The 26,349-nt window shown below is 47.0% G+C and overlaps 3 protein-coding genes and 1 pseudogene across 4 annotated transcripts; 2 read left to right on the forward strand and 2 right to left on the reverse strand.

Annotated features, from left to right (window-relative positions):
- Window positions 1–294: 294 nt before the first annotated feature.
- Window positions 295–795, reverse strand: LOC120692763 (putative ripening-related protein 6). Its single transcript, XM_039976146.1, has one exon. It carries the CDS (start codon window positions 793–795, stop codon window positions 295–297), a length of 501 nt encoding a protein of 166 aa, XP_039832080.1.
- Window positions 796–4,697: 3,902 nt separating this feature from the next.
- Window positions 4,698–5,181, forward strand: LOC120688851 (annotated as a pseudogene).
- A 1,275-nt stretch (window positions 5,182–6,456) lies between these two features.
- On the reverse strand, window positions 6,457–6,900 carry LOC120689522 (putative ripening-related protein 6). The gene has a single exon (XM_039971810.1). It carries the CDS (start codon window positions 6,898–6,900, stop codon window positions 6,457–6,459), a length of 444 nt encoding a protein of 147 aa, XP_039827744.1.
- A 7,588-nt stretch (window positions 6,901–14,488) lies between these two features.
- LOC120689521 (DNA ligase 1-like) lies at window positions 14,489–22,600 on the forward strand. Of its 2 annotated transcripts, XM_039971808.1 has the most exons (18): window positions 14,489–15,571; window positions 15,663–15,779; window positions 16,024–16,125; window positions 16,206–16,319; window positions 17,072–17,302; window positions 17,386–17,480; window positions 18,047–18,134; window positions 18,367–18,498; window positions 19,477–19,589; window positions 20,369–20,470; window positions 20,744–20,805; window positions 20,982–21,053; window positions 21,137–21,210; window positions 21,311–21,367; window positions 21,610–21,687; window positions 21,775–21,852; window positions 21,928–22,037; window positions 22,136–22,600. In XM_039971808.1, exons 1-17 carry the CDS (start codon window positions 14,504–14,506, stop codon window positions 21,994–21,996), a joined length of 2,652 nt encoding a protein of 883 aa, XP_039827742.1. In that variant the 5' UTR covers window positions 14,489–14,503; the 3' UTR covers window positions 21,997–22,037; window positions 22,136–22,600. The 2 variants fall into 2 exon arrangements, with proteins under 2 accessions (XP_039827742.1, XP_039827743.1); XM_039971809.1 differs by lacking the exons at window positions 21,775–21,852; window positions 21,928–22,037; window positions 22,136–22,600 and having other exon boundaries at window positions 21,534–21,657.
- The last annotated feature ends 3,749 nt before the right edge of the window (window positions 22,601–26,349 follow it).

The following is a 26,349-nucleotide window of genomic DNA, read 5'->3' on the forward strand; positions in this document are numbered from 1 at the left end:
AAACAAGGACAGTTTCTCATACTGGGGGACTGACAGCAACAGCTGATCACACTTGGCAGTACAGGATAATCATAGGACATAGGTCGCATGTCGCACACACCATGCAACTAGTTTTATATATTCTGCCACTCTACCTAGTACGCCTCGAGCCGAGAGTAGCTACCGACATCGACGCACATCGACCGTACCGCCCTCATCATTCGGACGTGTACAGGCACACAGTCTCACACACTCTGCTGATGCGACAGCAGCAGCAGCCGCCGGCCGGCGGCGGCGACGGCCGCCGCCGCTCGATCAGGCGTCGGCCCAGGTGACGCGGACCTCGCCGATCTCGGTGTTGATCCCGAGCGCGCGCCAGACGGCCTTGGACGCGTCGACGATGTTGGTCCTGCAGCCGTGCCGGGAGTCGCACTCGTCCGCGACCTTGGCCACCACGGTGCGCCCGTTGTGCGTGATGCGGATGGGCTCGTGGCACCGCCGCCCGCCGGCGTACCACCGCGTCGAGAGCGCCACGATCATCTCCTGGTCGCTGTGGTACTTGCCGTCGCACTCCGAGGGGGCCCCGCCGCTCTCGCCCTTCTGGAACCCGTTCATCGTCATCACCGCGGGCGTGCCGCCGTGCGCCGCCACGGCCGGGGCCGAGCAGCCCTTGTGCAGCAGGCCCGGGCCGCCGCCGCCGCACGGGGTTTTCGGCTCGCCGTGGCCGTGGTGGTGCCGGCTGGCCGCGGCGCGCGGCGACGCCTGCAGCAGCAGGACGACGAGCACGGCCAGGAACGCGAGCTTGGACATCGCCATTGCTGCCCCCCAAGTGCTGATCTCAGCTCCTGCTGCTGTGTAGCCGCCTCTGGGTAGGCAGTGCTCCCGGTGGAGCCGTTTAAATAGGCGCGAGCGGCAGGCCAGCGAAGGCGAGGGATGATGCCGTGGGTAGGGTAGGACGTACATCTCTCTTGTACTGCTGGTCTTGTTTGGGGACTGCGATACGAATCCATTTTTCTTAGATGCGCACGATACTCCTTGGTGGTGCGCTCGATACCGCGACAGTACGTGCGCGGTGAAAACGAAGGTTTTGGATTTGATGGCGTCGCTCGTGTTACAGCGGTAATATCGGAGCGAGGGGGAGAACTAGAGGTCGGCGCCGCCGTCAATGGCGACAGAGATGGAGCTTGTACGTATAGCTCAAGCGAATGAGAAAGGAACCCAATGCAACTTCCATGTAATCTATACGGGCAGATCGGTGATTAGTCACTGCGTGGCCGGCGTGGCGTCAGGAATGATGTCACTGCATGTGCGCACGTAATTTAATTTTAGAACCCCAGACTGTTTAGGGCTATAGAAGACAAGTTGGGAAGTCGCATCACTGTCTGCTTCAGCTCTCTTGGTGTTGTTCCTTTTATGTAATAATATACCGCTCTACAGTCGCTTCGCGTTGCGTTATTTTAAACTGCTTTATTTAATTTGGTTCTTCTACTTAATACAAATATATTTGTGCGCAGCTCTCCTACATTCAAGGGGAAAGAGCGTGGTCTAAGAAATACGGCGAGGCGGACTTAGATTGACTTGTTATTTTGTTGAAGATACATAGGTTGACTCACCCTTACAATTCTGATCCAACGACTCACACTGGTTGGAACCAATAAAAAAACAATACTCTGTAGTTTCTTTATTTCCTGGGTCTGGCTTCATCAACCTCTGTTCAGTATCTTAGATCTTGGAGCTTTAGCCATCTATTATGCCTAGGATCAACCAGCGAGCAGCGGTATACAAAACTGCTTCCAATTGATTCCATCAACATTTGTTATGTCCTCGAAATAACACTTAGCCCACTAAAATTCAAAACAAGAGTGGGGGCATGTGCCCCTAGGCTCTAGGTTCTATTTGGATCATATCCGTTCAAGGCGGTACATGCATACTCACATGATAAGTAGGGTAACATGCTCAGAGAAGATAAAACCTAATCAGAACATCACAAATCTTAAGGAGGGTGATAGAGAGATGAGGTGGTGTCAAGTTAATGATCCTCTATTACAAAGTCTAATTTAGCCCTTTGATTGGCCGTGTAAAAGTTTTCGCGAAAACTTTTTAGCCCTTTGACCACTAATTTAGAGTATTAAATAAAGTCTAATTACAAAACCACCTCCACAACCCCCGTGTAAATCGCGAGACGAATCTAATGAGACATTTGACCGCGTGATTAGAGAATGGTTACTGTAGCATCACTGTAGCAAATGATCAATTAATTTCCGCCATTAGATTCGTCTCGAAAAGTTACACCCATCCCTGAAAAAGTTTTGTAAATAGACTTCATTTAGTACTCTATGCATGTGAAATTCTCTTCTTGGGAAACGTGCACGTAAAAATCACCGTAGAAACCAAACACGGCCTAACAAGGAACTCGCCACCTGTCGTGTCAGGTCCCCATGCAGTCGGTGATATAGAAGCTAAAGGCAAAGGAATCAAGCTAAAAAATACTAAAGTATATTATTATATTAGAACAACCAATCAATTGTATGAAGTTATATAAGTGGTGCAAAGCTAGTATACATACGCCCCCAAAGAGTAGCGAACACGAAAGAGAGTGTCGACTGATTTTTCTATTTCTTTAAGTCGATTGCAAGATCAAGGATCTTGCCGAGGGTAGCCCGGGAGATAGGATAGCTTCGTGGTGGTAAAAAAGGATGGGCAGTGCGGCAGGAACGACGCTTGGCAATGGATGGTGGAGGTCCAACAATTGGGCGGTGTTGGGGCAAAAGAGGCGCAACGAGCGTTCATTAGCGCAGTGCCGGCCTGCAAGTGTAGATCTCGTAGGTAGGCGTTGCTGCTTGAGATGGTAGAGAAAGGTGCGGAGTGAGGAAGCTTGTTAGGCTCTGGCCCTACCCAGTACACGGAGGCAAAAATAAACTTCGTTTGAGATAGAGAAAAACGCTTGGAGGTGTAAGACATGGCTGGATTGTCGTTGTCGAATCATCATCTGACGGTCCACATCCATCTGTATTAGACGAACGACAATCCTATCCCCAATAAAGTACACTATCCCGAACAGAAATTGTCTTGGCGGTCAAAAATGGCCAAAAAAATGCTAGAACTGTCAAGAAAATGGTCTTTGACGGCCAACCGCCAAACAAAACGCGCAAAGAATAGAATGCCAAGAAAATTTAATTAACCTGGTGGCTGGCCACCGAGAATAATTTACTTATCAGTTTGGCCGCCAAGAAAAATTTTGGTAACATTTAAATCACCAAACCACTAGGGAAATGTTTCAACCGCCAAGCAAATTAGTTTCCTTTGCTGTCACTAAGGAAATGCTCAATTTCTTTACTGGTCTAGCAAATTCGTCAAAGAAATGCATAATTTCCTTGGTGTCCTCATCCTCGCCAAGGAATATATCTTTCACAAGAGAACGCGATTTTAGTAACACAGCAACTCATTTTAGTAATTTCTAGTCAGTGTGGCCAGTAATTTAATTGCTGGGTGTAGAATAACTGTTGCATCTAGGGTATAGAATAGTATTTTCTTATCTCTATCTCTATCTCTACTATTTCTAAAGCAAGCAATGTTTTCTTGTCCATCAATCAGAATTTTAATCGGCGTCCGGACAAATCAATCCAAATCCTAATCGGAATCCGGACAAATCAATTGGAATTCCAATCGGACACGGACAATCAATGTCTCGCACAATCACTGCATGGCATATACGTGAATTGCATGAATACAAAGTTGATTGTATTACCTAGGTCTATTATATTACTCGTAGCAATGTACGCATACTGTGTGCTAGTATATAATATGTGTATGTTGGCTTGTGTGCCAGTAGCATCAAACGGAACTATATTTTCTGGGCAGTTTCTTTCGGCTGTCAAGAAAATTAAGGAAACTTCAGTTTATGGTAGGGCATAAATCTACGCACTCATTTGCTTAAGATTAGTCTCAATGGAAGTTTCATGGAGGGTTTCATAGCATTAAACATCATCAATTTTGCTGACAAGGCAAAAAGAGAGAAGGATGAAGTTTAATGAGATGTGGGGAGTGTTTCATCATCTTGAAACTCATCTGGCATAGGTATCTAGTTTTCAGTCTAAATAACTGTGCCTTATAAAATTTCCACTGAAATTAGCCTAAGAATTATACGTATATCCAAGCGAACGAGTACTAAAAAAACTGATGATCAAGTCCAAACAAACCAACGCGACTATATCTCGTCTAAGTTGGACCAAGTCTTAAACAATCACCACCTGTCGCGAAGCTCTGCAAGTGGGCCGGGGATCATACTTCAGAGGCTCCACACGTCTGGACGTGGTAGCATCATCGGTTGTTCAGCCAACGGGTGGATGATGTCCACGGAAACGTCTGGAGGCTTCCCGCTTCAGCTTCCAAGAACGGCGGCTTGCTCTTGCACCTGCGCAGGTTTCACCGCGCGCGTGTGGTAACATCGAAGCTGACACGGCCGCCATCGCATACACAGAACTGCAGTAGCTAACATCGCTGGTACGACGAACTCGTCGTCGCAACTAGGGGCTAGGGCCATTAACCTCGTATCGAGCTCAACGATCTCGAGGAAATTAAATCCACTACTGGAGCCTGGAGGCAGCTAATTAATAGGATACCCTATATAAGCGCCCCTGGAGCGAGTGTGTGTTGGGCAGGGCATCCTAGCTGTTTCCGCTAAGCACCTCGAGCGCCCACCTCGATCGAGCTCAGCAATGGCGAACGCTAAGATTGCGGCAGCCATCGCGGTCCTTGCGCTGGTTCAGGTCTCCTGCGCCGCTGCCCGGCGGCACGGTACGCCAGCCCCGCTTGGTATAATGAGCGCCGCCGCCGATGACGCAATAGACCTAGACCTGCCGGGCGGCACCACGCGGCACGAGAAGCAGCACCAAACTGGCAGCCACCACGCCACGCCGTCGTCGTCGGCGGCGAGACCGGCGGCTTGCGACGGCCGCTTCCACAGCGACGGCGACCTGGTCGCGGCGCTGTCGACGGGCTGGTTCGCGGGCGGGCGCCGGTGCCGCCGGGCGATCCGCATCACGAGCGCGCGCACGGGCCGCTCCGTGGAGGCCCGGGTCGTGGACGAGTGCGACTCCCGCGCGCGGGTGCCGCGGCGACATCGTGGACTCGTCGCCGGCCGTGTGTCGGGCGCTCGGGCTCGACACGAACGTCGGCGAGCATAGGCGGAGCTACATGTAGGCCAACATGGGCCACGGCCCCCCTTCCTCCGTGCAAAGCATTCAGGTCGTAGGCTGCGGACACAATCACAGGCAGCAATGCATCATCTTGGGGAAGAAATACAGTCCAAAATAAGATCCATGGAATGTGTTTCTGCTAGCCTAGTTAATCCCTGTCAATTGTGAAGCTCAATTACAGCCTAAATATCTATAAAAACCATGGTTCAACTCTCTCCCTTTTTATTTTGCACACATTGCTGCATCGGTTAGTTTTGAACATTTTCATGGCTGGCGACGGTGATGTTCAGAGAAAAAAAAATCTAGGCACTTAGTAGCTTGCCCGGCCCCTCCTAGGTCTCACGGCTGGCTCCGCCACTAGCAGCGAGTGAGACTGCAGTTGGAAATGGCGTCGGCGTCGGCGTGCCGTGTTGGTGACCGAGCTCCATTGGGTGATGGTAGTTTGCTTCGCTAGACTGTCAGCTTGGCGATGGACACTCAAAATGGTTCAAATTATATGTTTTCTCTGTTTGAAATTATAAAAAAAGTTTATTTGGTTTCTTTAAGTGCACCTATATGCACGACTCTACTTCTGATGAATTACTCCTATTCCTACGGAAGCGTTTGATTATGCAGATTTATACAAGAGTCAAGTGCAGCCCGGCCAGCTCAACAAAATGCCTCGTTTTTTCAGGCGCGAGCTTATCAGCAGCAGAGCTAGCTTTCGATTTGCTCCTATCGTTTTCGTTTGCATACTATTTCATTCTTTATTTGTGATCAGCTCGCTAACTGAGAATTCTATAAAATTTGACTGCGTGCGATCGCCTAATCAATCTTTTTTTAAAAAAAAAATAGTCGGCAGCAGAGCTACTGAATCGCCGGCTCCACTGTCAACTTCACCTTGCTGGTTGGCATCGTAACCAGATCCCAGATTCCGAACTGATCAGCACTGTCGATTTTGATCGCCATAGTTTACTGGCGACTTGTCTGGGGCCTTGACGTATTGTTAGTCCCATCGATCGAAGCTCAAACTAAACGACACAACACATGCCAAACTGGGACTGACAACAACAGCTAGCTGACCTTTTCAGTTTCAGGATGAGGTCGCATCGCAACTCGCACGGACGACCGTGCAAGTGTGCAACTAGTTTTATTCGGCTATATATATTATTCTATATATACCTCGCACTCCTCGAGAGTGGCGACCCACACACATAAACCGCTCCGCCCCGATCGGCCAGCAGGAACACGCACGCACGCCGGCCGGCGACGGCCGGTTCGGTCGCCGGCAGATCACAGATCAGGCGTCGGACCAGGTGACGGGGACGACGCCGGCGTCGGTGTCGAGCCCGAGCGCGTCCCAGACGGCCCTGGACGTGTCGACGACGTTGTTCCTGCAGCCGTGCCGGGAGTCGCACTCGTCCACCACCTTCGCCACCACGGACCGCCCCGTCCGCGCGCTCGTGATGCGGATCGGCCTGTGGCACCGCCGCCCGCCGGCGAACCACCCCGTGGACAGCGCCGCGATCAGGTCGCCGTTGCTGTGGTACCGCCCGTCGCACGCCGCCGGGCCGCCCCCCTCCTGGCCCTTCTCAAACCCGTTCACCGTCATCACCGCGCGCGTGCCGCCGCCGCCACCGCCTCCATGGGGCTCGTGGTGGTGGTGGTGCCGGGCCCCGGCGCGCGGCGGCGCCACCAGCAGCAGGACGGCGGCCAGGAACGCGAGCTCGGCGGCGTGCGCCATTGCTGCGGTGTGCTCCGGCGGCTTCGCTTGCTGGCTCGGATCTCTAGCCGTGCACCGCACTTCACTCGGCGCGTGGCGGTGTGGGGTTTCAGCTATGTGGCTCGAGGGTTTTTAAATAGGCGCGTGCGGGAGGTCAGGGATCGATGGTCTCCGCACGTGTCCACACGTACAGCTAGCCCGCGCGTGGCTCTTGTTTGAGGACCGCGACGCGATCGAATCCTTTGTTTCGTGAAGTACGATGCGATACGATACTCTTTCGGTGCACTCGATGGTTCGATTAGCAGTGAAAACGATGGTTTTGGATCTGATGGTGTCGCTGGTGTGTAACATTCGAGGGGGTAGAACATGTGAGAAGGTCGGCCGTCGACCGTGACACTCCAAGCAAGCAAGCAAAAGGGCATGACGCAGAAGCGATGCTCATGCGTATGCAGCTCCGTCATTCTCGTAAGAAACCACAGGGCAGGCATTCTCTGCTTGCCTAGCCAATTTGCAAACCCGTGGCGCGTCAGTCGATCGGCACGAGTGATGGGACGAGAGTTTTTGCTGCTAGGATTACTTTGTGACATTTTTCATTTTGCCTCCCAATTGAATTGAATTAGAACCGAGAGCTTTCGTATGAACTCAAATGAATCCGCAGTTCGATGGAGTGAGAATGGGAGATCTAATAAGATCCTCTTCGGCACGTCCTGCTGGAACACCACCTCCTGCTGCGGCTTCTGGTGGAACCCTACCAAATGGCAACGTTGAAAACAGCTCCGCACAAAAGCACCGAGAGAGCGGGAGGCCTGGAGCTAATTTTGTACTAGCGGGATGGAACTAGCCGGTGGTGGAGCCCTGCCAAGCGGATGTTCATGGAATAGCTCTAGTGTCGAAGCTCCGCAAACCCCGCTCAATTGAGCCATTTAGGGATGCGGGAGCAAAAAAAAAAAAAAAATTAAAGGCTCCCCATGGCTCCTTAGTTGGTTGCCAGTCTTGTAAGACTCGGCGCGGAGGAGCTGGCCGCGGGCAGCAGTGCATGGAGGCAGGACACACACGGAGGCGCGACCTGCAAGCCACGGTGGGTGCAAAGCGGCCGTGGGTGTGGAGGTAGGGAAGTGCGTAGGCACGAGTGGTAGCAGGACGGGGTGCAAACAGCAGGGCACACTAAGGCTCTGTTTGGGAGAGCTTCAGCTCCGGAGCGGTGTTCTTGGCGACGGCTCCATCCTTGGAGCCCCTGGAATCGCGCTCTCTGGAGCGGATTCGGCGAGGCGGAGCCAGGGAATCGTGGCTCCGTCTGGCTCCTGCGGCTCCTCCATGCCGTTTGCCAGCTCTGCCCCCGGGTGGGGCTTGCAGGGGCGCGGCCCGCGGGGAGGAGGCCGGCCGGCGGCGGTCGTGGGGAGGAGATGGTCGGCGGCGGCGCGGTCTGCGGGGAGTTGCGGGGCGGAGGTGGCCGCGCGCGGGGGAGGAGGTGGCCGGCTCCGGCAATCCGAGCTGCAGCGCGAAGTGCGGCCCCTGAGATCCCTCGCCACCACCGGAGCAGAACGAGGAGGCGGAGGACGCGGCGGCGGCCAGGCCGATGCGAGGCGCCGACGGCATTGGACGGAATTGAGGCGGCGAGAGAGGTCGACCTGAGGAAGATGTGGCCGGAGGCGACGCGGTCTGCGGGGCCGGGAAGGAGGTGGCCGGCGGCGGCGTGATGGGAGGAGGCGGCCAGCGGCGGCCCGTGTGGAGGAAGAAAGGGAAGGAAGGAAAGAAAAATAAAAAGAGAAGGAAAATGAAAAAAAAATAAAATGGAAAAGGAAGGGTATTATGGACATTTCATCTTTTCTATGTATTTTAAACAAACCGAAGAAGTTGTTTTGCCAAACATTTTTCAAAACAGCTCCAGCACCACTAGAGAAGCCGCTCCACCAGAGGAGCCGGAGCCGTTTTTGGAGGAGCCGGAGCCCCGCCAAACAGGCCCTAAGGTGGTGTTTGGTTCTCAAAAGTCCATATACTAATTTTAGTCCATGGACTAAAAACTTTAGTCTCTACATATTTGGTTCCAAGGACTAAAAATAACTAAAGGTCATTAAATGAGTGCACAAAGTATCATATTACCCCTAATTTGCATGCATGGTGGGACCGGGGGTAGGGGTGAAATAGTAGACCTCATGTAGGCTAAAAGTCCCAATAAAACTTCTTAAGAGGGTTTTATCTAGTTTTAGTCCCTAGCACCAGAAAATCTCTAAAAAGTTCATTCTGATTGGTTTTAAAGTCTCATAGACTTATAGAAAAGTTCCAGCAACAGAGTCTAGGGTAGGGTTGCCACTAGTGTGAGTGGAGGACGGGGTACAAACAACGGCGGTCGCTAAAGGTGGCGCACACTGTGGTGCAGGCGCGGGCAGCAAGGGAATAAGTGGCGGACGCAAGCGGTGGACTGGGGGCAAAGAGATAAGGATAAGAGAGAATGGTAAAGAAAAATAAATAGAAAAAATAGGATGAAAATAGAAAACATAGAAAAAGATATGGATATTTAACCATTACTAGTAAAATGTACGTGCGCCGCACGTAACAGCACGTTTTTTAAATAAAAATATTGAACACATATTTAAATTCATAGAATGCTCATGTAAGAATTTATTCAATTGTGTAGCAGCACGTATTTTAAAATAATATTGGACACATATTTATATTCATAGAATGCTCATATAAGATTTTTATTCAATTGACATAAACGGCAAACCAACTGGACATATTATAGAACCCATGTAAATAATTTGTATTCATAGAAAACATTCTAACAAAGAAGAACTATTTTATTGAACCAATGTAAATAGCAGAATCACAAAAAAAAATATCATAGCATAAGAAGTGGTAGACTTAATCATCTGAATGCTTATTTGCTAAGAAGCTCATACCTACCCACGACCTGCAAGTTTTTTCCCCCGAAGGGACTGGATCCCGTATATTAGAAGAACCTGGCCCTTACAACCATCTCCCTGGAGGAATTACAAATTACAAACAAGTCCTGAGCACTAATCCTCCAGTAAAGAAAAACAAGCAAAGAAGACCCTAAAGAAATCAAATTTGAAACGAAGGTCCTTTGCTCGGCATCTCGTAGGCAGCACACTCCCACTGAGTCCACCGGGGACGGAGAGGAAGCACGTCGCCAGAGACAAGAACTCAACCAAGAAATCGATAGGGACCTCCAGCTTGTAGCCGCAATCCATCTCCCCTCTGGCGTGCATCGGCCGTCGCCATCAAGATCTTGGAAGAGAGAGTAATCGGCAGCACCGAACGAATCAGCGCTCCGAAGTAAATCCGCAGCTGGTGACGTCGTCATCAACCCGGAAAAGAGCCCCAAGTAAGGGGAATCCAGTCCATCCTCTACCTGAGCAAAGGAGAACACATCTCTTCCCATATTCCAGCGGTCGCCCGTGAGGTCAGCGGTGGCCAGGGGAACGGCACGGGCGGCACCGCGGAGCCGCACCGTGAACCCGGAGCCAGTGCGGCTGCTGTGTAAACAGGCCATGGCACGGAGCAGATGGAAAGGAGCCCCGAAAGGAGAAGGCGGGGTGACCGGTTGACGGACAAACGGGTACGCGGGCGGGTAGGAAGTCAGCCGGTGCCAAAAAATATTGTTTTTGGGCAGAAATGTCCCCTAACTCGCGATTTCTATAGGTCTTCACCCCCTCCCACCTCCCTTAGCCTTGATACGCGGGTCCAGCGTGAGGGGTCCGGCGGACCCAGTTTGGGTGTGAAAGGTTTTTAATTGTTTTCGAGATGCACGTGCGTGCTGCACATATTTGAAGAATAATGTTGCGAAAAATAAATAAATAAAATATATTATTCCAAATATTCAAAATACCAAGATGAACACTATGAAAATTACGTCCTTTATTAATGAAGATAATTGAACAATCAGACTTTTATGATCCTAATAGAAAAGAAAAATGTATTATATGTCCATCCATGGTCTGAAAACTTACAGCCGGACAATTTATAACAATACAACCTACAGCGCTGGACAAAATATTAACTACAGAAAGAATTGTTGTCTACTTTATGCAATAGTGAAAAGATCAACTTTTCAATCTATTTGCATGTAGCACACTGAATGGTAGATATGTTACACATAAACCATGTGGATTCCAATTGCCAAAACCGACATGCTTTCCACCATAATAATACAGATCAAATTGACAAACCAAATATGCACAAAAGTGAAAAGCTAAAAAGGCTTTTATAAATACCTCCAATTGAAGCTAGAACCCTGGATCAGAAGATGATGCCCCCGACCATTGCCATCCCCGTGTACTCCCAAATGTTGGAATGAATTGACAAAAATCAGATGCATATCTTCAATTCAGGAGACAAATAGGTATCAACGATGTTAGCATGCACGAGCTTCCAATTTGCTCTCATAAAAGTACCAGCGATATAGATAATAATATGGCTTATGCATTTCATTGAACATGAAGAAGGCAAAAGGTTTTTAATTGTTTTCGATCTTTATAGTATAGATAGATAGTATAGATAGATGAGGTGCCACTTTACCATTTTCTAGCTAGATAAGGCGTAGCAAACAAATGTTGTTTCATCAGGTAAGCGGTAAGCCGCAACCAAAGCCGTTTTAGAGAAACCACAACCCAAGCAACAACCAAAACCATTCTTAGAGAAGCTGAAGCCCTACTAAACAAGCTCAAATTATGGCTCCCTCAGGCTTCTTCTCATCCCTAGGTGGCGCGGCAGCCTCCTTCCGTAGCGGGCGAGCAGCGACGATACTCAGCGGCGGCGCAGCGGCCTCCCATGGCGGCGCGACAGCTGGACTTGTTGGCGGCACGGCGGCCTCCCATGGCGGGTGGGCGGCGGGTGTCCGTAGCACCCAGCGCGGCTGCGGCTTGCCCCAGCGGGTGCGCGATGGGAGGCGCGGCTGCTCCGGGGGGGGGGGGGGGGGCGCAGCGACCGCTCGGGGCAAGGGCGAAGGCTCAGCGGTGCCCCTCATGCTACTCCCTGCCCTACTGCTGCTGAGCCTGAATAATATATGTTTAACAATTATGCACAACCTTTATCAGTTGAATTCTGCACAATCTTTATCATCCAATTATTATGTACATGATATGCACAATTATCAATATCTCAAAATATTATCAACTGAATTGTTGTGCACAATTATTTGTTAAACATATCAATATGTACATATATTTTACTTTTCAAAATGATCAGCAAAAAAGAAAAAAGCTAAAGAAGGAAGAGCTAACTTTAAATGGGCTAAATAAGGTAATTCTCTCAACAGGGATAAAATGGTCTTTTTAGCATTGCTGCTAACACTCAGACTAACGGAAGGGAAGGAAGAAACTGATTTTACTAGGTCATATTGGGAAGATCTAGAAAAAAAAGGCTAAAGAAGGCAGAGGTAACTTTAAAAGGGCCAATAAGGACTTTTCTCTAAAGCAAAGACAAAGGAGGAGGAGGATGAATAACGCTGGAGCCTGGAAAAGGAAAGTGATAAGATTCACGGTCGTGCTTCTATGTATTTGTGAAAATATAGGAGCGTCTTACTAAATGTTTTCTAAAAAGGATGTCGGCTTCATCAGATAAGCTACTTTAGTAGACAAGTTGGAGCTATTTTAGAACGAGTCAGAGCTCCACCAAATAGACCCACTCCATACATCTCGCACATGACGACGAGATCCTTTCCATGAAACAAAAGGACCATACAAAATTTTGAAATTACCACCATAGCATCATGTTGGAACTCTAAAACCCAAAGTTGTGACAGTGCAACAGGCCAGAGCTAGAAAATATGCTTATAGAGACACTACTTTTGACTTCTGAGGCGTTAGCTCTACATAATCTTAGAGTTATTTTTCACAATATTGTAAAGGTGCCACTACAACCAATCTCTCTTTAATAGGAGACATTTTGTTAATTACATTTATGTTCTTTAAGGCAACTTCTATTATGTCTCTACCCTCTAGTTGCACTAAAAATATTCAAAATATAATAATATTTCGGTGATCTTTGTTAATTGTCTTTATGTTCCCCTTAAGTGCAATAAAAAATATTGAAAAATATGATAATACTTGAGTGATGGAGTTTTGGAGCTTCAAACTCAAGAACTCACATCGTATTGCGTAATCCTTAGCTTGCTAGACATCTCAACCTTACAACAATTGTTACACGCATATTTAGTATAATTTTTAAAAGTATTCCATAATCCATCTCAATGATTCAAATAGTGTCTCAAAATGTTGAAAGGAATGAATCAAACTATACCTCTATATAGCTAAGGTAAATAAAATAAAGTATCTCAAACTTGCTCCTAATAAATTATATTAACAATTTACAAAATAACTTTAAAATTATCTCTATATAGCTAGAAGCTGGCTGATATCTAGAGAAATAAAGAAAGAGAAGAAGATCGGCGTTAGGGATGTGCCGGCTTCGGGCGGGCGGAGAGGCATCAGGTCTCCTGCTACTCGCTAAAAACCTGCTGCTGTCTCTCGCTATTGGCTGATGCTCCTGCCATTCAATAAATAGTGGTGGGTCCGCCACCACCCATGCGCCGGTTGCAGCCGGCTATTAACCATGCTCTGAGCACCCCCGCTGGAGCACCCGCGCTTGCGAGTCCGCGGCGCCGTGCTTGTCCGCTGGGAGCAGCGCGCTCGGGGGAGCAGGCAGGGCAGCAGGCGCATGCTCGTGCTCTTCTGCGCCTCTGCGTGCGCTCGCTCGCGGGAGCAGCGTGTGCTGGTGCTCGTCCGGCTATGTGCGCTCGCCTGGCTTAGCCTTTACTTCCTCCGTTCCATAAAAAATGTAGTTTTAGCATTTAAATTTTATCTCGCAAAAAATATAATTTTAGTTGTAATGAGATTCATTTAATTAAAATAATATCAAGTATCAAGAAAACATTACATAGGAAAATGCATAGAGCCAATCAAATATTTAGTAGATATTATTTTTCTAATTCCAATGCATATGTATTTATTGAGGATCCAGAAAACCAAATAAATAACATGGTTTTCAATCATAATTGGTAAAGGTAATTAGAGATAAAAAAGTCATTTCTTTAGATGAGTAATATGTCTAAAATTTTCTAAAAAAACACTCTCTGTTGGACGGAGGAGTAGGCTCTAGCCCACGAGGAGAGAGAGAGAGCGCTCCAGTGCTTTGGTTGAGGTTACGAGTGGAGAGAGCTTCGAGGGTAAAAGAGATACGGAGAAAATGACTATCATTTATTCCATAAAAAAACCTCCATTGTGGTATAGATTAGTTTCTATAGAAAATTTTTTGTTGATGTAAATCGTTATGTAAACCGTGCATAATTTCGAGCATTGAAACTGCCCTGAACCGAACAGGGAAAGCAAATCTTTTGCGGCAATCGGATCAGCCCTGGACACATTTTTCCAAAATTATATATGGCCTCGCCGCCTCGGTCCTATCTATATAATTTTTCTCCCGGTCTCCTTCCAGCACGTGTAGAAGAGAGCAAAATCCAGGGCTCCCGCCATCCAGCGGTCCGCGAAGCTCCGACCAATTCGCCTCCCGCGCGAAGCCCTCCCTCCGGCGGGTCCCCGCCGGCCCGCCTCCAACCCAGCCCGTCCACCCGCCCGGCTAAAACCCCTCCCTGTTCACTGTTCTCATGTTCCTCCGAGCCACCTCCTCCACCACCACCTCCCCGCTCCTCCTCCGATGCCGCCCGCTCCCCTCGCCTAAAACCCTAGCCCTCGCTCCGCCTCCCCCTCTCCTCCCCTTTTTCATCCGCCCCCGTCTCTTCGCCGCCGCCCCCTCCTCCTCCGCGTCCGCGGCCTCTCCTCCCCGCTGCGCGACTGCGGCCGCCGCCGCGGCCAAATCCGCGGAGAAGAAGCCGCCGGCCGCGAGGGCGAGGCGGGCCGGCGCGGTGCCTGCACCAGCTGCGGCAGCGGCGGCGGGAATGTCGGCCCCCGGGGGCGGCGCCGGGGGGAAGCGCACGGTGGCGGACGTGCTCATGGGGAACGCGCGGGCCGCCGCCAGCAAGGCGAAGAAGGCGGCGCCGTCCCCGAGGAAGCCCCGGGCGCAGCCCGACGGCGCGGAGACCGAGCCGGAGGCCGCAGCGGTGGTTGGAAAGCCGCCCTCGCTGGCGAGGTCCAAGCGGGCGTCGTCCCCCGCGAAGTCTCCCCAATCGCTGGCTGATGGGGCGGCTGGCGAGAAGAAGAGGTCGACGTCGCCGGCGAAGTCCAAGGGTCCAGCCGCGGCCGCGCAATTGGATGGAGCGAAGGAGGATTCCCCGTCGCCGAAGAGGTCCAAAACCCTAGCGGCCAAATCGGACACTGTCTTGCAGACAGATGGGAAGGCCAAAACCAAAGATTCCCCAAAGTCCGAAGAGAAGAATACCACCCTAGAGCTGAAGAAGAAAGGCAGTGAGTTTGACCCGATGGCTGCTGCCTATTGGAAGCCCGGTGAGCCCGTGCCATTCCTGTTTCTGGCTCAGGCGCTTGATCTCATCTCCAACGAGAGTGGCCGGATTGTCATTACTGAAATCCTATCAAATGTGTTCCGGACAGTGATGGCAACAACACCGGATGACCTCCTTGCAACAGTATACCTCTCAGCTAATCGGATTGCGGCACCTCATGAGGGGATTGAGCTTGGAATTGGGGATGCATCAGTCATCCGTGCACTTGCAGAAGCATATGGACGCAAGGAGGAGCATGTTAAGAAGGATCTCAAGGTAACAAAGTTGTGTGCATGTATGATCATCCGTTCAACTTCTGTGGAATTGGAGGCGTAAATTTATTTGTTGTTTCTCTTGGCGATTTTAGGAATTGGGTGATTTGGGTCTTGTGGCGAAAGCAAGCAGGTCATCACAGAAGATGATGTTTAAGCCAAAACCACTGACAATATCTCGGGTGCTTAGCACTTTTCGGACAATTGCAAAGGTTATATATGGTTTCTCTCATTTCTCATGCTGAATACTTCAACCAAACCAGCAGGATTTTTCAACATGAAATTGAACTGCTTTTATTTGGACAATGGGTGATATGAAGACATGCCCTAGCAGAAGTAAAATGGCAATACCTAGTGAGCTTGGTATTGGAGTGCAAGAGTGGATAATTCGGTTCCATAATACATTAGCATGCTATTTCACTTAAGAAACCATTTAACAAGTATTCGTTTATCCAGGAGTCAGGCAAAGACAGTCAAGATAAAAAAAGAAACCATATCAAGGGACTTCTTGTTGCTGCCACTGACTGTGAACCTCAATACATCACACGTCTTCTTCAGGTAAATCGTGGAATGGTCACTCAGTGTACTTCACATGGTGTGTATTCAACGTCTTCCTGAAATTGTTACTTTTGTTGCAGTCAAAGATGAGGATCGGGCTGGCAGAGAAAACTGTCCAAATGGCTCTTGGGCAAGCTGCTGTATATTCTGACAAAAAATCTTCGCCACCAAAAGTTCAATCGCCTTTTGAAGAGGTGACTACTGTTTCAAGCTTTTATTCGCGAAAGTCCTATAGTTGATTTGATAGGATCAGTGTGGAATCATGTCAATGCCTGCACATGAGCTCTATGTTTGTTTTTTAATCAACTCTGCAGCTGTGGTAGCATGCAACTATGCAATGTAGGGAAAGTCAGGTGAAATGAAAAATGCAAAACCCTGATCCTGCCAACGAATAAATGTAAAACATATAGGTTCACAATTTGGGGAGAGGTTTAACTCACAAGGTTCTACTTACGTTTCTTGAACATCCTTAATTCTTGCCCTGTTATAAATCATTTTCTAGCAAATTTTGAGCATGTTAATGCTTGAGGGTAGCTATTTAGAAAAACCAAAATTTGGGGACAGGTTTAACTCACAAGGTTCTACTTATGTTTCTTCAACATCCTTAATACTTACCCTGTTATAAATCATTTTTAGCAAATTTTGAGCATGTTGTTTCCTTGAAAATGGACATGAACAAAGTTCTTGTGACTTCCATGTTTTTTTTAAATCCTCCTATAGGAGCATCAGGTAGTTCAATCTTGTGCATAATACTAAACCTATAACTCAACTCATCCAAGTTCTGTTGCTTATGTGTTGATGATTGTTTTTTTTTGAGGAAATGTGTTGAGGGTTGTTGATTTGATGTTGACAAGTCATCACCATTTACTCTTAACATTGTATTAGAGGATTTGCATGAATGCCAATTGTGAATGCTCACTTAATGACTCTTATTGTATTCTTGAAGGCTGCAAAAATAATTAAACAAGTATATTCAGTTCTTCCAATCTACGATAAAATTGTCCCAGCATTACTTGAAGTTGGAGTTTGGAAGCTTCCGGAGACATGCAAATTTTCCATAGGTGTCCCTGTTGGCCCTATGTTAGCAAAAGCAACGAAATCTGTCTCGGAGATCATTGACAAGTTTCAGGGTCTTGAGTATACTTGTGAGTACAAGTATGATGGTGAAAGGGCTCAGGTATTATCAAGCCTCATGACTGTTTAGTCCTTATATTTTGACCCATGTTCATCTCAGTTGACACTTCATAATCTGGAATCTAGATACATTGCATGGAGGATGGTTCAGTAGAGATTTATAGTCGGAATGCTGAAAGAAACACCGGAAAGTATCCAGATGTTGTTGATGCAGTTTCTAGGTATATACCATTTTCATATATTTTCGCCTACCATTGTAATTCTGTAGTTTCCAACTGAAGAAGCACAAAAAATAATGCAATTGTAGTAGCCTTAGAGAATCCCCATGCTTGATATTTGCAACATGCAGATTCAGTGGTCATGTTATAAATTTTTCTTCCGATTGCATATACTTGAATGGTTTTCTAACTTCACAAATTGTATAATGATAACCTTTTGGGGGTATTGATTGGGGTTCTTTTCATCATCTTTTGAATGAAAGACCACCTTAGGTAGGCTCCGTCCACCTTTTTTTTTTCTTTTTCTGCTTTTGAGGCAGACCTCTATAGCCTATGGCATTTTTGTAACTGGCATTGCCAGTCATGAATTCCTATATGTGTTGAAGATCTTGAGTTAATTTTGCATGTGTTCATTAAAGCTGAAGCAAGTTCTTTTTGCTATGTACGACCACTTATACAAGCTTTTTTAAACTAATTTGATTACTGGCTCAAGAACTATCTTAGCCAAATTTATATTTTTTTCCTGCACTTTGAGTTCCCGTCCATCTTATCGTAACATCTCAACTCAGATTCCGGAAGCCTACAGTCAAATCATTTGTCTTGGACTGTGAAATTGTTGCCTATGATCGTGAAAAACAGAAAATTTTGCCTTTCCAGGTTTGTATTTCATTTTTTTTGAACCGAAGGTTTGTATTTCATTATCTCTTAATTTCCAGTTGGGTTACTTAAGAAAGTGAACATCATATAAATATTTGAGCATGCAACAGTAGATGCTGTAAACCAGAGATGTTCTACAAACTAATCACTTCAGTTTCGCAACCTTGATCTGTATACATTTGCAATTGCTATTTGTGACTTGTAAGGGTTATTGATTGTTTCTCCTCTGCAGATACTTAGCACAAGGGCCCGCAAGGGTGTTACCATAAATGACATCAAAGTTTCAGTCTGTACTTTTGGCTTTGATATTCTTTACATAAATGGACAACCCCTTCTCCAGGAACAACTCAAAATTCGTCGAGAGGTACTGTACTGCTGTCATGTAGACTCTTAATGTACGATATCATTTTGTTCTGCTACTGAATTACCTTATTTGTGCTATCCCATGGTTGCGATCAGTTTTCAACCATTTATGGTTCATTTGAATTTTTTGAGCCAGCTTAGCAGAGCCTATTAACTATCACCTCCTTTGTGTTTAAATATATGACGTCAAGGACAAGTTAGCTTGCCCTTAATGTCATCATATACTTAAAGATGGAGGGAACATTATTTTTCCCAGAATTTGTGGCTTGTTATACAGTCGGCTAGTCGAACCTAGTCGCCATGGCACCGATAAGGCGACTAGTCGTTGATCAGGTCGATTAGTCGACCCTAGTCGATTCTAGTCGTCGCTATAGTCGTCCTATATATCCCACGGCATATATGTACATGTATATGTACTTATATACTATATAGCAAGCAGGAACACCACAATGATAGTCAGTTTGGTGACACTTACTTGTGAGATTTGATGTTTGAACTGTCCAGAACTCCATATTCTTGTCCCACACAGTACAGGCTAATGGCTAATGGCTAATGGCTAATGGTGCAAGTTATATAGTTAACCTAACCCTAATGGCTAATGGGCCTAATTGAGCCCAGTACAGGCGGCGGGCTGGAGTGCTGGTCTGCTGGACATCTTTTGGTTTTGGCCTGATCGTCCAAGTAGCTAGTCGGACGACTAATCGCGATTAGGCGACGATTAGTCGGACGATCAGACATCTTATCGACAAAAGCTAGTCGTTTCACTTATCGAAGCCAGCGGAACGATAAGGTCGACTAATCGCAACTAATCGCGATTAGTCGGACGACTGTATAACACGCACATATGTATCTTCAGAAAACCAAAGGAGTATTCTACTATTATATATAAAATTTCGTGGTATTGAATCACACAGAGCACACACACGTGTTTTTCTTTCTCCAGAGGTCTAATTATTCCTTTGCATTGAATGCCTGGCAGCATCTTTACAACTCTTTTGAGGAAGTACCAGGTGTTTTTCAATTGGCAACTGCAATTACATCAAATGACCTGGAGGAGATACAGAAATTTCTTGACACAGCTGTCAACTCCAGGTAACTGAAATGTGTATACATGACCAGCTTATTATATATCTTCTACTAATTCAATGGTTTCAAGGTCATATAGGAGCAAGTTACGGCGCAAGATAAAGCACTTAAGCACATGATTTTTTGTCATATAGGAGCAAGTTAGTTGGATGAAAACATGGAAGTTACAGTAAATGTTAAAGAATAATAGATTTATGAGGGTATCCCTTCTAAGTCATTCCTTCCAGCCCTCAAACATTTTCTTTGGGATTGATGAAACACAAATGTGGTTGCACATTTGCTTCACAGGATAACCATTTTTATCCATCTTTTCCCCCAAACACTTCATAGGCAGCAATTTGAGTGTTCTCCAATTTTTCTTTACCATGTTCAATGTGGCCTCTGGCTAATTCTAGGCATATCCAACAACAATACTTACTCTCTTTAAATTTAGTTACTATATGGGCTGTTAACTTTGCCTGGACATTTTCCTTGAGTATCACATGGAGAATTCTATTGCTGTAAGAGGAAAGCTTACCGATCTGTATCCAGCTTGGAACTGAAAATAAAACGCGAAGAATTTTTTCTGTACAAGGGCTACATGAAACTATCAGTATAGCGATGTTTAGGCAACACATATTCTTTTAAACTACCATCTCGTTTTTTTTATCATAATTTATTGATATATATATTCTGATTGAAGGATTATGTTGTGGAGATATCCCCTGTCCCCTCCTCTCCCTCCTTCCATCTCTTTTTTTTTCTTCCAAGATCTTTCCCTTGCACTAAGTTTTCAGTTACTGAAGTTGTGAAGGGTTGATTATCAAGACATTGGATAAAGACGCTACATATGAGCCAGCAAAGCGATCAAATAATTGGTTGAAACTGAAGAAGGACTACATGGATAGGTTTGTGCATCACAAGCTGTGCTGATTCATCTCTTTCTTTCCATTGCATAGCATGCAAATCTAGAAAATCATAGTGGGGCAGGATGGGTATAATATATTTATTTCTTATGCTACAGTCCAAACTCCAAATCTCCAAGCATCATTTATATCAAGCTTTCTTGACTTTTTTTGTTAATATCTGGGACCACGTGAACTGTATTTCAGTAGAAATCTATATAAAGAACCATTATTAATTGTGTGTTAAAAGTGTTGTATTTGTTTTCTTTTGGGCAGCATTGGAGACTCTTTGGACTTAGTACCGATTGCTGCCTTTTATGGGAGAGGAAAACGAACAGGTACATGGTTCTTTTCCATCTTGCACACTGATAGTGAACTACATTTTGAACATTTCTATTTGTATTATTTCCTACACCTCTCTCGTCTGTTCATTTAGCAATTTTACAAAGCGTGATTGCTTTAATTTTTTTCCTCTGCTAATGCATGTTTCTTCTGCCCTTGTTGTGTATGTTAGGTGTCTTTGGATCATTCCTCCTGGCATGCTATGATGAGCATAACGAAGAATATCAAACAATATGCAACATAGGTAGATTTTTTTTATTTTTATTTTTGAAAAACTCAAGCTGCTACTTTGAGTTCTCTTCATTCTTTAAATCTTGATGCATTTAGGTACTGGATTTTCTGAGCAACAGCTTGAAGAACGTTCTTCAAGCCTTCGAAGTAAAGTGATTGAAAAACCAAAGGTGATGAATTCCTTCACCCCTTCTGTTGAATGACAATTTCTTATTGATAATTTGTTATTGTGTTCTGTTGTCCTCCGTAGTAATGCTTTCATTTGTACAGGCATACTACAGATTTGCTGACACAATGGACCCTGATGTGTGGTTTGAACCGTCAGAGGTAATATGCTAATATGCACATTAAACATTGATAATTTATTTTCATTTCACTTTATTCTTGGTTTCTTTGGAGACTCTGTTTATGCTTTCAAACCTGACCCCCTGGATTTCTGCTCATTTAAAACCAGTCCTTTAATGGTTGCTGTTATATGCTTCAAACATTTCAGGTTTCCCAGAAGATTGCTGGTTGCAATTACAGTGGCCAAGCAGGTTAATTTAATTAATTTTCTGTCTTTTTCTCAGGTGTGGGAGGTGAAAGCTGCAGATCTGAGCATAAGTCCTGTGCATCGTGCTGCTAATGGTATAGTCGATCCAAATAAGGTTGGTATTATTTAGCATTGTTATTCCTCCCTTTCTAGATTGTGCTATGCATATATGATGAGGAGACTACTGCTCAAAATTAACTAGGGTATCTCCCTGAGATTTCCTCGTTTGTTGCGATTACGGGATGATAAAAGCCCAGAACAGGCGACCACTTCTGAGCAAGTAAGTTTTCTGATGCATGCTATTTTTGATGGGTTGCTGTTTTATGTCTCAATACTGACTGTCCAAATTTTGTAGGTTGCTGACATGTACCGGGCTCAAAAAATCAACCACGGTTATAACCAGGAGGATGAGGACGATGACTGATGCTGAGCCAATTCTTTGCGTTGAATGCATGGCTCATTGAGGTAAAGCACTAGTCCCATTACAGGTTTCCAGCTTAATGTCAACCGTAATTTGTTTCATTAACAGGTTCCTAATTCCTATCTTTGTGATCATAAAACAGGTATTGACCAGAGGATGCGTTCCTAGTGGTTTGCTTCGTCCTGATTTGAACAGTTAGGATATATTCAGATTTGTGCATTCCTAGTGGTGTATCCTGCTTCATTTTTTTTCGTTTTCTAACGTTCACCACGAGGATTCTGTGAGTTGTGCATGCGCCATATGAGGTTGGAGCCCTATCAAACTAACCCCAAGTACGTTAGGACATACATTAGCACCAACTCGCATAGCAATTTTTGCCTTGCGAAGAAAGTGGAGCTTTTATAGCAACCAAAGCACAGATGGAATTGAAGTGACATCATGCTGATCTTTGCCCCTTTGGCACGCGGATGCCTCTGAATCGCGTTGAAGCAGAAGGGCTTGCAAGGTGTGATGCCTGTTAGGGTGAGGTCTTGGACGAATAGGTGGTGCTGGTGCTTGAGCTTTTTATAGTTGAATTCGCTTCATAACGAAAATGTGAATTTCTTCAGGAATCTGACCTGCTGCCTCGTGTTGCGTTACCGAAAACCAATTGCATTCTGCTAAAAAAATACCCACTTGAATTCGCTCACTATAATACAAAAAGCAAAACCATTATTTTGTTTTTTGAAACGACCACCTGCATTCGGTGTAAAAAAGACCTAAGACACCAAAACGAAATCATACGAAAAGAAACAGTCGGTTACCCTACCGCCTAATTGTTTATGCATGAAAACCACATTACAGACCAATCACAGATCCTATCGGTTTTCTGGTTGTGTGCGTATTTTAGGGGCTAACTGAAGCGTGGTTCCTCAAAGAAAAAAAAATGAAGCGTGGTATGTCAGGAGGAGCACCACAGGCCGTCAGGCCTACAGCACGTCGGCAATGCAAGGAAGAATGTGAAGAACTAGAGGGGTGTTTAGTTGGCGAAATTTTTTGCGAGGAGAATCTTACTATTTAGAAGTGATAAATGTAGACTAATTATAAAACTAATTACAGATCTTGTCTAGAAATCGTGAGACAAATTTAATGAGAGTAATTAATTTATGATTAGCAGGTGGTAACTATAGCATCATTGTTGCAAATTATGAATTAAGTAGGCTCATTAAATTCGTCTTGCAATTTACAGTCCATCTGTGTAATAAGCTATTTTTTCGCCTATATTTAATATTTAATGCATGTAAAATTCTCTTTGATGTGATGAGTGAAATTTTTTGGGTAGGAAACTAAACAGGGCTTATTTGACACAGAAATTCAGAGAGACCAGAGAAGAGCACACAAGAAGTTGCCGCCTGCACCAATGTGGTGTTGGATTGATAGAAAGTCTACAGGGCTTAAGGTTCTTGTTCTGATAGCCTCTTATGCTTCTGAGTTTTAATACAAAGCTTTAACTAAAAATCTAGCTAAGCGCCGTTTCTTCTGTGATGACCTGTTAACAACACCAAAACAGGCTTAAAGCCGCCAAATGTACAGCATCAGGTGGTATGGAAGGGAAATTAAACGCCAGCCGTCGGATGCATGATGGTGGGTTCTTGAAAGGGGTTCTTGCGCACAACTGAAGTCGGCAAGAAGTTCAAAACCATTGCGACTTCGTCTTGGCGCTTCTCTGAAGTCTGAACTTGCTGTAACTTCATTTCTTCAGTAGCTACACTCGTTCAGAAACCAGACTTGATGTTCCTGACAAGGAAAGACCAGGGGCGCCGAGAAGGGAAAAATTGTTCAGGAATTCGAGATCTGAACGTACATTTCCTTCCACGCCTTCAGGCAACGAAGCATATATCAATTGCACTGCAGCTGTGCAGTTCCAATGACATGGCATGGCAAAGGCAAACATCACAGTTTGCTTATCTTTCCAGTGACAAGAAGTGAATTCAGCTGTGCAATCACAAGGAAATTAGCCGATCAGAAATCACAATCAGACAAATCAAGCAACATAGAATGTAGTAAACGATACTTTTTCAGACCATCATTGGCCGGTGATGATCACAGATGATCCAATCAAGACAACTACATGAATCAAAGCCGCCTAACTGCTGCATTATCGAAAATGCTACTACATGACAAACTAAACTCTGACAGAAGCTTAAAAGGCACCATCAGACTGAGTCTAGTACTGCAAAAACACAATGACTACTTAATCTGTTCCAAAACAGAAACCCATCAGAGAAAAAGCAATCGTTCTCACAGAATTGTTGGGGCTTTGCAACGAGTTGGAGAAGCCCCCTTGGCAGCCGGCCGCAATCACAAGGAAATCAACCAACTAGAAATCGCAATCAGGCAAATACAGCAACATAGAATGCACTAAACAACATTTTCCGACCAGCATTGCACGTTGACGATTCATGTGAAAGCAGAGAATCCGAATGAGACAATTACCTCTACCAAAGTCGCCTAAACCACTGCATTTTGTCCAAAAAGCTACTACAGAAGCCTAAAAAACGATCAGAAACAGGCACTTTCTGCACAAAAGTGACCACTGCCTAATCTGTCCCAAGAAAGTACATGAACCAGTCAGAGAAGACGAAATCTCTCTCACAGAATCGGAGGGGCTCATACAGAATCCCTGTCAAAGCTGGCGCACTCATTGCACACTTCCCTGTAGACGTGGATGCAGGTATCGCACACGCAGACATGCTCCCGTGGCTCAGACAGCCACGGCGCTCGGCGGTAGAGGCAAGCCGGGCACCAGCCGTCGTCGTGGACGGGCGCGGCCGGGCGTGGTCTGGCAACGCGATCCCACGGGCTGGTGGCCGGGGAGCACTGGACGTGCCCGCTGTCGCGGCTGGAGGCCGTGCCGCCCGAGTCGGGCGGCGTGCCCTCCGGCCGCCGCACCGCGCCGTCCTGCCAGCTGGTCCTGGAGCTGCTGCACGCCGGCGCCGACGGGTGGAGGGGGTCGCCGCCGGAGCTGTTGAGGGCGAGGGGGCGCTGATGCTGGGGCTTAGGCGGAGGAAGGCCCATGTTCGCTTGGACGCCCGCCTGCGGAGAGGCGCACTCCGGGCACGGCCAGCCGCGGAAGAAGCGGCAGACATCGCACCGGCAGACGTGCCACCACGGGGCATCCACCACCCGCCCCGGAAAGGAACGGCAAGCCGGGCACCTTTGGCCCTCGGGGATGGGGATGGCGCCCGGTGGCGCCAGCGGAACCAAGTTTTGGGCGACCGCAGCCGCAGCACAGACGCAGAACACACAGATAGCGCTGTCGAAGAAGAAGGAGCAGTGGCACATCGGGCACACCATGGGCGGAGACGGCCTGATTGCCGAGCCCTGCGCCTGCCCCTGGACGCCGTGGCGGCCTGACGGGAAGAGCTCCATCCGAGCACTACGCCGGGCTGCTGTCTCGTCGGGCGGCCGTGCGGCTGGTTGGTCACCGGCGCAGCGGAAGGCGGCGCGTCCTGGCGGGGGTTGCCTGCAGCAAACCAAGAAACGAACCAGAGGTCGGAACTGCGCAAGAAGAGGGGAGCAAGAACAAGGAGCGCGTCGATTTTCTTGGGCACCCACCTCGGATCTGCAGGGCCCTGAACGCCCGCGGAGCGGGTGCCGTCCTCGTGGGCATGTGCCGCCGTCGCACCCGCCATGTCCCTGCCCCCCGTCCTCGGTTTCTCCCACGCCCTCTGGGCACTTCCGGGAGGCGAATCGTGGCTCTCGTACTTCATGATACCCTTGCCCCTGCGATCGTCCATCCCGGCTCCGGGAACGCCTCTTGCCGGACGATCGAGCCGACTGGTCGAGCACCTTCTTTGCTTATCGCCGAGGCGGTGCTCAAGGAGGCAAGGGCACGTGTGGAAGACAGCGCGAGCGCGAGAAGGAATCTCAAGGGGTAGAGGCGCTGCGGCGAGGAAGACGAGGCTATATAGAAGGCCGGCGCTGGGCTTACCGTTGCGGCGTGGCGGTTATCGCTGCGCCTGCGCGTCTGCTCGCTACGGGTGGTAATGGGCCATGACGCCAGTAGCTTTCACAGCCCAACAACACTCTTAAATTTTTTAGTTCAAAATTATATAAAATTAGTTAGTTCAAAATTATATAAAATTAGAGTCCGGCTCTTAGATTTTTCTAGTTCAAAATGTTAGGACCTTTACCACCCCTACTGCTTCTCGAAGCGAAACCAGATTTTGGGGGGACCTCGGCCACTGATGAATGATGATGGGCCACAAGGACTCAAGGGAGCCCGTTTAGGAAATCCGGGGTGATTCAACAGGCTATAAGTTTATCTAATTCATGATGAAATTTCTAAAGAGAAAAAAATTCAATGCCATTCAT

Source organism: Panicum virgatum, chromosome 9N (genome assembly GCF_016808335.1).
Source record: "Panicum virgatum strain AP13 chromosome 9N, P.virgatum_v5, whole genome shotgun sequence".
In the NCBI taxonomy this organism is placed as follows: domain Eukaryota; kingdom Viridiplantae; phylum Streptophyta; class Magnoliopsida; order Poales; family Poaceae; genus Panicum; species Panicum virgatum.